This window comes from Neopsephotus bourkii, unplaced genomic scaffold (assembly GCF_033783945.1).
Source record: "Neopsephotus bourkii isolate Nb327-2 ecotype Australia unplaced genomic scaffold, CSIRO-AGI_Nbou_v1 NB_547, whole genome shotgun sequence".
In the NCBI taxonomy this organism is placed as follows: domain Eukaryota; kingdom Metazoa; phylum Chordata; class Aves; order Psittaciformes; family Psittacidae; genus Neopsephotus; species Neopsephotus bourkii.
In genome coordinates, this window is record NW_026901048.1 from 446686 (window position 1) to 459531 (window position 12846).

Here is a 12846-nt window from a genome sequence, read left to right on the forward strand (position 1 = left end):
TCATCTCAAGAAACAGCTGATGTCTTCCTCAGTGCTAGCTGAAGTATCTTACATTGTACTTGAGCAAATCTTTTGCTTCTTTCCTGCTTTTTAGCAACTGAGTTCATTATTGTTACTGTCTCAGCTGATGGGGTGCTTAAGAATAAGCAGACAGATCCTAAATGCTTTTCTAGCACCCCTTTATATCTGGGGCATATTTATTTTCCAGCTGAGTTGAAAGGAGCAAGTTACTGCCTGGATAATAATCTGATTATTTACCTTTCCCTCCTCTTTTTTTTCTTTTTTTTCTTTTTTTGTCAGCAAGAGACTTGCCCAGTTCCAGAATGGAAGAACACAATGGCTCTGCGGAGACTCCCCCACCGAGCCAAGGGCGGCACAGTGCCATTAAGTGCGGGTGGCTGCGGAAGCAAGGAGGCTTTGTCAAGACCTGGCACACACGTTGGTTTGTTCTCAAGGGTGACCAGCTTTACTATTTCAAAGACGAAGATGAAACCAAGCCCTTGGTGAGTGATGGGAGGTGAGAGAGGGAAACAAGTTAATGAAAACAGAGTTGTCTGGTATTTAAAGAAACAAACCTTTTCATTTCTGTGACTGACTCAGTACGACTTGGGATTTTGATAACAGTGAATATAAAACTGAGTCAGGCCTTGGCAGTTAGTGTGGTTTCCCATTAGGCTTGTTTCTACAGCTTCCTTTTCCAGGTCAGGTTTATGATTGCATAATTTTAAATGGAGTGGAGTGTACATGAAGTTAAAGTAGCAAAAGAAAGTCAGATGAACTTGACTGAGGCAGATGAATAAGCCATATTTGAAAAGGTACTGCTTATTTTTCTGCTTTTTTAAAATGTGGAGTATCCCTACTTTGTATCTACCTAAATAGGAGATCCTGCAAGACTGCAGCCTGAATACTTTGCCATCTGTAATGTGGGACACACTGCTGTCTGCTGCCTGATTCTGTTGTGGTGATTTACTGCTCCTTAATTCTCATGTGTTTTCCTATTTATTTATCTTTTTCACCAGCATGTCTTAGGCCGTCTATCTTGAGAGTGCCATAAGTGTAGAGTAAATAATGCTGCCCCTTAAGGTAGGGCAGGCCTGAGCCTCTGTGATAATAAATTAAGAGAGATCTTCTACTAGTACCTACAGGAGTGTTATAATTTTATGTATTAATCACTTCCTAGATGCTTATGACTTCAGAAAAAGTCCTGACATGTTTTAACTTCTGTACAGATATTAAAATATAATTATGCTTATATTTGTTATGCCTACTAAAGTTTTGGTGGTGTACCTTTATGTGCAATTTGACAAGCTGTTCTCAGACATGTAAAGTCCATCTAATCTAGCTTCCTGTGTGGAATAGGTCATGACTCTTTGTCAAGCTTTACAGCTTGTATTGTGGTGCATGTGTCAAGGAAACTCTTCAGTCTTGAAGTATTGTTCCCAAAGAAGGTTCTTGTACTAGTTAATTTCTGAGTATCAGTTTCACAGCCTTGGTAGCAGTTTGTCCTTAAAATTATCACAGATCATATAGGTTAATAAAATAATGCACTGCATATTTACAGTTTACACGTTTTTATGATTACTTTGAATATTAAACAGCTAATAATTTCTGGGAAATCAAATGTATCTTTCACTATATATATTGTGTTTATGAAGAAGGTAAAAGCAGCCATCAAAACAAAAATGTCTATGGGCCAGAGGCTGGGTTTCCAGAATGCAACTCTGCTTCCTAGCACTTGACATCTGCTAGTATGTTTGCATGCAAGGACTTCATTGCTTTTTGAGAGATGACACAACGCTGTATTGTGTGGAACTTTTTACAGCACTGTGGAGCCCAAATTGGCATCTTGTCTGTCTACCACTGACCTGTGGTATGACTTCAGAAGATTCTATTAACTTCACTACTTACCTTTTGCAAAATGGAGGTGGTGATTTTGATCTTCTCATACCTTTGATAGATAAGGTATAACTTGATTAAGTAACTGAAAGTTTGTTTGAGTTTTCCATTGAGAGATGCTATGGGAAGAGGGGAAAAGTGCCAGCAGAAGTGTAATTTAAAATAAGCCAGTAGGTTTGGAAAATGAATGGCTTTTCCAGATTAGGATCAGTCAGTTTCTCATGTTGGTGTAGCTTTGAAATGTTTCTGAAACAAACTGCACGACTCTTGGTTCCTAAAATACATCCTAGGTTCAATGCCATATACAGAAGTGTGGTTTTTTTTTTTTCCATTTAACTACACTGAAGGGTTTGCTGCATTAACTTAGATAAGAAAATCACTATGACCTTCTAGGAACTCTGTTGTTATTACTGTGGAGAGCTACACCAAAGAACTTCACTGATACCATAAATTTTCAATGCATAGGGATATCATTAGGAAATAGTAAGCAGTACTTATTATTAGATTAGCCATGTAATATTTGGTCTGTATTTAGGATAAATGCTGTTTATTCACTACTGGCTTATACAGTGTGTACAATGTACAATTGTACAATAATTCTTTTAGACAATAATATAATTGAAGAGAGTTAATGAGGTTTGGTTTTTCTTCCCCAAATGGATTGTAGTTTTTATTCTACTTACTGATTGGTTGTATTTGGAAAGAGGCAGAGAGTGGCGATTACTTGTCCTGAGGAATGCTCAAATTGCGCATCTTGTGTATGTATATTTACAGAAGGTGGAAGAACGACAGCAGGAGGGGACACACAAGCCAGTGAGTTTGTGTTCACAGCCTTAATGCAAATTAGAGGAAAGCAAAATCCATATTGGGTTTCATACTGGTATGAAATCAGTAGGTGTCCTGAGCACCAATCTGCTTAACATTCGGGCTTGGATTCTGTCCAGTCTGCACCAGAAATTATGCCATGATATCTGTGGTTTTGGAAGTGATAGAGATGTGAATGGGACTGAATTACAGAGAAATTCTATTATCTGTCAGACTGTTCTGCAGGTGGCTGTGTACAGTGGGATTAAAGAAAAGAAATAGCATTTGTGTCTAAACCATCGGTAAATGTTTGGAATTCCTGAAGCGTGCTCATTTCCTGCTAGTAATACAGGTAGCTATCACATACACTTTAATCAATATGTATACATCTCCTTGATGTCAGACTATTAAATGTAAAGGTCATTAACTATAAGTGTGAGTATGGGAAAATGTCTCTGCCAGCCTATTTCAGATGTCTATAGGCATCCTGAGCTAGTGAAGAACAGCAGCAGAAAAATCAGCGCACAGATCTTCATCTTATAGTCAAGGTCAGTGAACTGCCATTGATTCTTTAACATCATCAAACACAAGAATCTTTCCCTTGTAGTTTTACCAGTAAGAATAGCAAATACCTGTTGCTCTGATATCCTTGAAATGGCTCTGGGGACCTGGCAAAGATGTCATTTCTGTTTACTGAAGATGTGGGTATGGATGGCAAAAATCTAGTTAATTCCAGAGACAGAAAACCTGACAAATAAATCAGCAAGGCATGTGAAGAAATAAATTATGATGTCTGATAATTCTGCGTAATTTTGACTATTTGGAAGTGATACTGGATATTGCCTTGTTAATCTTTTTACTGTCTTCTAAGTCACTCTGGACAGCCCACATTGTGCTTTAAAAAGCTAGTATTATGCTAGATCTGAAGGTCAGCTATCCAAACTTGAAATGTGGGCAGCTGAAAGAAATTGGCATTTAACATTCCCCCTTTCACAGTGCAGCTGTTGTTTAAAAGCAGCCCATTGAAAATGTATTTCTTGGTTTTTTCTCTGCCTGTGGCTGACTTCATCTGTTTCTGGGTTGGCATGGTCTTAACTGAAGATGGGCAGAGGAAGTCAGCACCTTCTCAGTAAGACAGTATAATCTTTCTGTAGTTTCATAAGCAATAGGAGAGAGCTTCCAAGCATCCTCTTCTTGCAGCTTTGCTGTTACACTCTCCTGGTGTTACCGAGGAAGTGTGTTTATGGGAGCAAAACTAGGTAACCTGTAGTGATGGAGCATCATCAGTACGAGGTTGCAAATGGGCAAGTTTATCCAGTCAAAGCAGTGTTTTAGTCTTAGGCACTTACTTAATGTCATTGCCACTCAACTTGGTTTATGGTCTTGAATTTGAGATGTTTACAGCAGAGAGATCTTAAAGATCTATGAACTAGCTTTCAAGAAATACTTGATGTAGGCCTGAAAGCAGATGATGAGCTGCTGTTTCAGTTTATATCCCATTCTGAAGATTTGCTGCACAGTTTTTATCCTCTAGATCCTCTAGATCCTAGTTCTTAACTGTTTGGTGTAAGTAATGCTAAGCAGTATTCAGTGGCTTACAGCATCTTAGACAAACCCTGGGAATGGACAGCAGATTTGAATGCTAAGGTGTGAATCTTAAATGTGGAATTTTAATTGGTCTTTGATTGAAACTGTAAGTAAGTGACAGCTGGAATCATAAGTAGATGTACAAACAGAATATTCCGAAGTATTGCTTTCTGGCAAAATATGTGTGCCTCGTTTAACTGAATTTATGTAAAAATTTCATTGACAGAAAATGCCATTTAATGGCATTAAAAGGAACATGACAAATTTCAGTTGCATTTTAAAATGAAAATAAAGCTTCTAATGAATATGTTATAAAGAAATTAATGTGATAATGACATGATTTGAAACTTAACCTGTCGGTAGGGGAAACCTTCAGTATTAATATTGGACATGTTTAAAGATCAAGCATCATGCTTTTTTTGCAAGTTAAAAAGGAATGGATAACATTTCTGGCTAGAGGAAAAAAATCTAACTGTACATGCACTCCAGACCTGCATCACAAGAAATCGACACCTCTCCTTACTGCCTAGAGGATTTTTATTAAGGGAGAACAGAGTACTGTTTGCTCTGGTCCTTGTCTTTGGAAAGCTACATGAACATTTACATTTAGTGTAAATACTGAAGAGCAGCATAGCAAGCAGAGCAGCTTCTCAATAGATACTGCTGTGATGTGTGAGAGCAGGTCCCTCTGTCTTGTGTAGGAGAGGATGTGAAGCACCAAGTCTCTGCATGCTTGCCTTTGTGGGACAGGCTTAAAACTCTATGGAGCAAAGTAGGGGATTTGATGTGAAAACAGCAAGTGTCCAGACCACTAATAATGTTTTTTGGATTTTTTTACTTTTCTTTTTTTTATTTTTAGGTACAACACTTGCTATTAGTCTAAGAAATAGAAATGGTCTTGGGATGGATGGGAATAATCCTTACTAGTGTAGGATCTATGGGATGAATCCTTACTAGTGTAGGAGCAGTGAGCTTGGCTCATTTGTGCCTTGGTTGTTCTTGTTATCCCATGGTAATTCAGCAGTCTGAAGTGTGAGCTCTCCTTTATTTTCTTTCCCTTCATGGCTTATGACTTTGCATAAGCTCACTAAAGTAAGGGTACTGCTTCTTCCAGTTTTGTACTTGTGCAAACTAGAAACAGATTTTGGGTTAGCTGTATATTCCTTGTGTAATGATATTTTCTGTTTCTTGAAACACTTTGTTGAAGGAAGAGAAGCCTCTGTGTAACATACCTTGCTATTTATGACAAGGGCATTTTTTTCTTTTCTGATCATTCTTGATCTACATCCACCGAACATAAAGTCTCTCAAGTTTTAAACTAAAAATTGACTTCTTAACTCTGTCACTGATTGAGTTTCAGATGAGGCAGGAAGAGTTGTTTCCTGCCTAATGTGAATAGCAGAATCTCATGCTTTTTACTGTGTGAGACAGAAACAGATATAACCTGGCATGGCAGCAGGCAGAGCCATCTAAAGCTTGGTGGTGAGCTGCTACCCGCGCTGAACAGTAGCTATTCAGTGTGAAAAGTGAAGTGGAAGCCCCAGACTGCTTTGGATCTTTTTTGTGGGTTTAGAGAATGTCTCCTCAAGTATATGTATATAAGCAGGCTTTTGTAACTGAAGCACTGAAACTTCTGGAATGTAGGGATGGTTATTGAAAGATAGGTATTAGGTTTTACATACAGTAGAAGGTTCTGCTGTTTCTAATACCTGTATGCCTTTGTAAGTTTTTAAGTAATTTATGGCAGCAGGTTCCAGCAACTTATTCATAGTGACATATTATTTATTTTTTTTTTTACTGCAGTGATTTATGTGTTTTTAAAGGTGTAATACAATTTTGTGGATAGATACCCATGGGAATTTTGTACTAAAAGGATTACTGTGGTAATGCTAAGTTTAATTGAAAATAGGGTGTTTCTAATGCCATTATTCTGTTGCTTGCAAAAGGTTTCTCAAATTCACAGGGCTGAATTTCTGTCCTCAGCCTGAGATGAATAGCCACAAGGTCAGTTACTGAGGTACTAAGTTGGAGGCTCGAATTCCAATTTTAATCCCCTTTTTTATGCTTCTTTGGGACCCAAAATATGACCTTGAATTTTCAGTGATTAATCTTTTGAAAAACTTAGGAGGCCTTGGCCTTGGCCCAGTAGAAGTCTTGAAAATTGTCACAGGAAGAAAAAGGGCTTCTCCTCCAGTATTAACTGCCATGTTAATTACAGAAATGTCACCAAACACTGTGCAAGGTTATGGATTCTGTGCTAAAATCAGGCAATTCCCAGTGCTTTGCCCCAGGTTATGCAGTTGGAAATTCAATTCCCCCAAGAAGATGGTTTTTATGTTTCAGTTCAACGCAAGGAGCGGTGTCTCTCTTAGTTTTGCATGTAGCAGTTGTGTCATTGTGTGTGACTGTACTGGTACTATCTACAAACTACTATCCTGCTCTTGTACTAATTAGTTTAGAATCTGTACATACTTAATTCCTGAGGGCTTGTAGCTTTTAATTCTCTCTGAACTTTAGTGAATTTTCAAAACAGCTCTGAGGTGCAGTCTTTGTCCTTGTATTGATGCTGTTCTCTCTGTTATGATCCAGTTCTGACCCCAGCTTCCGCTGGGTTTTCTTTTGCTTCCAAATACATTGGCTGGCAAAATAACTTGCCTCCCTACCTCTCCCAGTATCTATAGCATTCAGAAAGGGCCAGATGTAAGGCTGTTGCTCTCTGACATGATTCAGTGTGCCCAATCCCATTTCATGACTTGGAAAATAGCAGATTAAATGGTTACCTCCTATTCCCCATGCCTTCAGCAGTTCCACTGGCTGCCTGAGCAGATCTTCAGTTTAAACTAAAACTGAAAGTTTGCCTGTGTTTTCCACAGTCAGCCTCTTCAATTGCTTTTGACATCCACCTGCCCCAAAACATAAAACAAACAGTGGGCCTAGATGCTGTGCAGATCTGAGAACGTGTCCATCTAGTTTTGGCTTCAGAAAACTAGCCCAGTGACTGAAGTTCAAAATTGCTTGAGACAGTTTTATAGGTGGGAAATATGAACCTTTCAAGGTATTTGGACTTGCATAGTCCACTGGGAGTTTCTGTTGTTACAACTAAACTAGGAAAGTCAAGATGGTAAAGAAAAGATGATACCACCTGATTCTGCCTGTTTATGTGGCAGGCAGTACAGCCTCAGGTCCTCTTCCAAAGCCATTTGGGAAGAACAAATGCATCTTTCCATACTTCTCTATCTTTAATTAATCCAAATTTGGAAATAAGTTCTAGTAAATATTTTTATAATAGAACAAAGCAAAAATACCTCATGGCATTGATTGAAAACGCTAGCACCACTGACCATGTGTGCATTCAGAGCTAAAGCTCTCAAGTGTGCTACCATGTGTTGTATAAACTGTGTGTATAATTAGACTTAGACAACAGCTGCCATTAGATGGGAAAAGATAGTCGTCCTAGTGAGATGTAAACTAGCCAACAGCTTAATTTCAGTTCCTGGTGGCCAGTGCATCTGCTTAGTCCAAATGTTCGGAGAACTGCCCCCACCTTTCGCTCTGTGGGACCAGAAAACCAGCTTGTTTGTAATAGCTCACTAACTCTGAAGTAAAGTTAAACCCTTAGTATGCTTCACTGCGTTTCATGGATGAGCAATACTCCCAGATGTAAGGAACCACGGCATGATACAAAACTGCTTTTCCATCGTGGTGAGGCTGCCAAGGCTGTAACTATCTTGAGTCTTGCATTTCTTTTGTGTGATTGCACCATCTTTCCTTCCCTTCTTCCCTCTCCATTTCTGGATCATGCCAATTGACAGGATTTGGGGCATGGAGGAGAGAGGAGATACTCCCTGCTTTTCTCTGTTGCCTGCCAGATGAAAAGTTAGTTTCTGGTGAATGCTGATGAATGTATATTTAACAGGCTGATAAAGTTGTGTAGAGGGGTAAGGAGAGTGTCAGGCTGCTGTTGTGGTACATTGTGTACATGTGTACATTGTGGAGGTTGTCATTGCTTGTTTCATTGTTACTACCTTCTTGTCTGAAAGACTGCTAAACTATAAATTCTTAGTCATGTCGGTGGGTTTGTATTATCAACTCTAGTGCAGTGCAGTGCCTTCTGTTATATTCAGTCAGGGAGCAGTGGTCTGCTCTAGATGTTTCTGTCTAGCTTTCCTTGCTTAATAGCTGTTGTACCAGTAGTGTAAAGCAACTAATGTGAATTCTACTATGCAGCACTTGTGAGGGTATGAGGTGAAATTCTGTGGAAATAAATCTCTGAATTCATCTTTAAGTAAATTGAATGCTTTCCTTTTCAAGCATAGATGGAGCCTTAACCATTTTAAGAGTAAATGTTGTAGTTTATACCCAACTGGTAACTAAGTATCACACAGCTGCTTGCTCACCAACACCACCACTTCCCACGGTGGTATGGGAAGGAGAACTGGAAGGTAAGTAAAAAATGTGGCTTGAGATAAGAACATTTAATAATTGATATAAAATACAACATAATACTGATATTAAAAATGGAAATAATAAAAGCAGAGAGATGACACTAAAAAACCACCAACAAACAGTAGTGATGCACAGTACAGTTGCTCACCACCCCCTGGCTGATACCCAGCCTGACCCAAGCAGCGACCTGGCCTTCTGGGTAACTTCCCCCAGTTTATGCACTGGGCATGGCATACTGGGGTATGGAATACCCCTTTGGCTAGTTTGGGTCAGATGTCCTGCCTTTGCTTCCTCCCAGCTTCTTGTGCCCCTCCTCACTGGCAGAGCTTGACTGAAAGGTCCTTGAGCGCTACAAAGCAACAACTAAAACATCAGTGTGTTATCAGCTTAGTTCTCAGACTCAAGCCAAAACACAGCTACTAGGAAGAAAATTAATTCTATCCTAACTGAAACCAGGACATTAAAGTTTTTCTTTTGCACTCCAGTAATTTGTGCAGCAGAGGCTATATGACAAGTTTGTCTTGTCTAAGGGCTAACAATTGAGGTAATACATGGCTGTTGTAGTTTGGAACCTAACTGATCAAATTCGGTGACATCTGATCAATTCATAAGCTGGCACTCCTGCAGGTACCACTATCTTTATATTATGAAAAGAACATTTGAGATGTTGGAAAGTTCAGTTGGTGCTGTGTTGATTTGTATAGGCCATAGTTAACATCCCTATTTAAAGAAATCCTAGGTGTGCTTGCTTATTTCCTTGCATATTGCTGAAGGAATTATTTAATGTTTCAGCTGTAGTAACTGAGGACTGAATTTAGCGACAATTTTTAGCAGCATTTGTGCAAGTTCACTGTTTTCAGCTTCATTTAGCGGGACTGCATAAATGCTCTTCTCTGTGAGCTCAGGCTCATCACATTAAATCCTGTGCAAGTTCAAATGCATCAAAATGTTGACAACAAGCTATGTAACATAGACACTGTGGGCAAAAAAAGCCTCTTCCTTGATGTCTTGGTTATTAGAGCCTTTGGGTTGACACGTCTCCCTGATCAAGCTGAGCCAGACATTTCGAATCCCTTCATACAGAACAAGTTTATGAGAATGGCCATCACAGGTGGTATTTGTGTTGGCAGCCTCAGAACAGAGGCCAAGGGTTGAATGGTAGCAGAAGCAGCTAAATTAACTTCTAATACTGGAGGGACACCCTTTTCAGCAGACTTGCAGCACAAAAGTTGAGCTAACAAAAGCTTTCTCTGTTACTGCTTTGGCTGCAGAATAAAACTCATTAAAAGCATATGCAGCTACACACAAAGAGCTCCTGCTCTGAGTGAGTAATCGCAGCATCTCCAAGAAAAAAGCAAAAGCTTTTAACTCTTGAATAATGACAAGGAGCAATTTAAGAGTTTCATAGACACAGAGATGTGTTTTGGAAACCTGTTGACATGAACATTAGTGTAATGATTTGGTAATGCAGGTGACAGAAAACAGACATGAGGCTGTGATTTAAGTAATGAGCTGATACTTTAGTAAGCTCCTGTATGTGGATTTGCCAGAGTACAGTGAGGATCTCACAAGAATCTTCTTGTATGATGGCCCTGAAGTATAGGCTTTTTTCACCTAGTCCATAGGTGTCAGCTCTGTTTTAGGACTACTTACCTGCTCCTTTTCCCTTTGTGTTTCTGTAATATCTGTTGCTTCAAACTTAAGTTTTCCTTTCTTCCCATAAGCAAAGGAAAAATGGGAGGTCTCCTTTACTTTGGAATGGTGGCTGTTTCAACCTTGAAATAGTGCTGGATGTGTGAAGGATGGGAAGCAATGAAAAGCCTGCATGCCATGGTCCTATATCAGTAATTAGTGTGTTTCTGTGCTTATGCTGAGAAGAGCATAGAGGCCACCCATCAGGCCACCCACTTGGTCTTTGGTGGGGATCACCTCCTTTTTTTGCTGTTTAATCATAGCTTTAGTATCTTAAAAATGCATTCTAAAAAGCACAAATACTCTAGCAAGATGCGAAAAGAAAAAGTAAATGAACAGCTTGAAAAAGACATGGAAGTATTCAGATGTTTTGGAGTGAGAGTGAGACACACTTGCAGTTTTTGCTTGTTCCTTCTTTGCTTTTTCCTCACTTGGAAGCAAAAAAATAACATTCCATACCTGAAGAAGAGGTTTAGTATTTGTGGGGAGAAAGGATATTGTTAAAAACTTTTGTCTGTAATTCTTATTACAGTTACTATTTGCCACATACTGCCTATTGTTAAGGTGCCAGATTTCCTCCCTGGGCTGAAAAGTGATACTTATCCCATTGTGTACCAACAATTACTCAAACTCTGTTTAGCTTTTGCAAGCTGAAAGTATATTTAGCAAATTACTTATGTGCTGTGTTTCTTCTGATACTTTTTCTGCGAACAAAGTTGCTGTTCAGTACATTTTATATTAGAATATATATTATAAATTATATATAAATAATACATGTGTAATGGTGTATTTAATTGTATATTTTATATGTTTATAGATATAATTATATATAAATGTATAATATATATGATAAAATATATTAGAAAACCTTTTATTTCTAATACGAAATTACTAACCATAAAGTGATTTATGGTTAAATAAAGCTGACGAGTCTCAGCTTTTCTTGCTATCTTTTGTTGAATGCAGTATTACCTTTTCATCTGCATACTTTTAAATTCAGTGTAATGATCTAGTTTCCCATGACTGAAACAGACTTTGTGCTATATAAACATTGTGTTACAGAAATAATTCCTTTCAACAGGGAAAAGATTGCCTAGAGGAACTTATTGAGAAAACACATCATGAGAAATGCAATAATGATTTGTTTTAGTTACAACTCCTGTTAGCACTTCCCAGAAAAGGAAAAAGAAAAAGACAGACTGACACCAATCCATTTGCCCAGTTCCTTACATAAATGTTTAAGAGCAGAGAGGATGGGCATGGATAGAGCTGGGACGAGATGTACAGTAGTGTTGAGAAAGAACAGGAGATGCAGCACTGTGAAGTTTACTGTGCTGTAACCTTCTTTGTGCTTCTTGAGAATGCCAGATCAGTCTCATGAACATCAAATCTACTTTGTTCCCTTTAAATGAAGGTATGAAATTCCATACAGTATTAAAACTCTTCTGTCCCCAAGTATCTTGCTATGATGGGCGTGAGGCTTAGCAAGACATGCATAACAATGGACTCTTGGAGGTATGTTGTTTAGTATGAGAATTCACAGATTTGTCTGGAAGTCTAGTATTAGACTTCATTCATAGTCCAGACTGTAAAACATATATGTTGCATTTAACTAACTTCAAATCAACAGAAGATCTTTTTCCTTTTGTTTCCTTGGTTTGATTTTTATTCCAGGTGTGTTTCTTCATTTTCTTTGTGTATTTATATAATGTCATTTATTTAGCCAACACTATCTGGGAAAAAGAAGTACGATTCACAGCTGAAAAATAAAGCTTACAGAGCCTCTCTGTCAGCCTTTTTGATATAGTGAAGTATTCGGGTTTCCATTTTCTCTCGTATGGCTTCATTTTTTAATAGGTTAACCTGAGCTGAGGTAGAGGGTACAGAGTAAAATGAATCTTCAGTGTTTTATAATGTGACAGAAGAAATGCATATAATAAATTTCTACCCTCTAGCTCTTTACCAAGGTGAATAGGTGAATTGCCATTGGTGAATACCAGTCTAGCATTTTAAGTAACCAAGCTGTTCTCAGCAGTTGCAGACAAGGATTCACATCTTATGTCAAAGAGGAAACGGTAAGCTTTTTTTTACTTAAAATAATCTTCAACTTCTAACAAAGCACTTGTGCCAATATAATTAGTAAGTCTAGCAAACATCAGTGCTATCCCTGGTTCTTGTCAGCTGTGGAGCAGTCTTCACTGGAAAGAGCACTGGAAAGAGAAGGCCTGGTCCTTTTCCCTTCTCCTCTGCAAGCAGGAGCTTTACATTTTCCAAGGCATTTGTGACTTTGGAGCATGAAAGCTCAGCCCTTACTCATGTGTGAAACCAGGATTTTAAGACCAGTGCAGTATGACTGTTGGTATTAGGTAATGTTTCCCACTGGACCTGTGGATGTGTTTGTGATTGCAAGAAACAGGTTAC

At 38.6% G+C, this 12846-nt stretch overlaps 1 protein-coding gene across 1 annotated transcript in view; it reads left to right on the forward strand.

The window, feature by feature from the left end:
* The window catches only part of ARHGAP24 (Rho GTPase activating protein 24), a 210554-nt gene that overhangs the window by 38949 nt on the left and 158759 nt on the right, over positions 1–12846 (forward strand). The window contains exon 2 of the mRNA XM_061350913.1: positions 304–503. Coding sequence (XP_061206897.1) covers positions 324–503 — 180 coding nt within the window. The 5' untranslated portion in view covers positions 304–323. The remainder of the gene's footprint in view (positions 1–303; positions 504–12846) is intronic.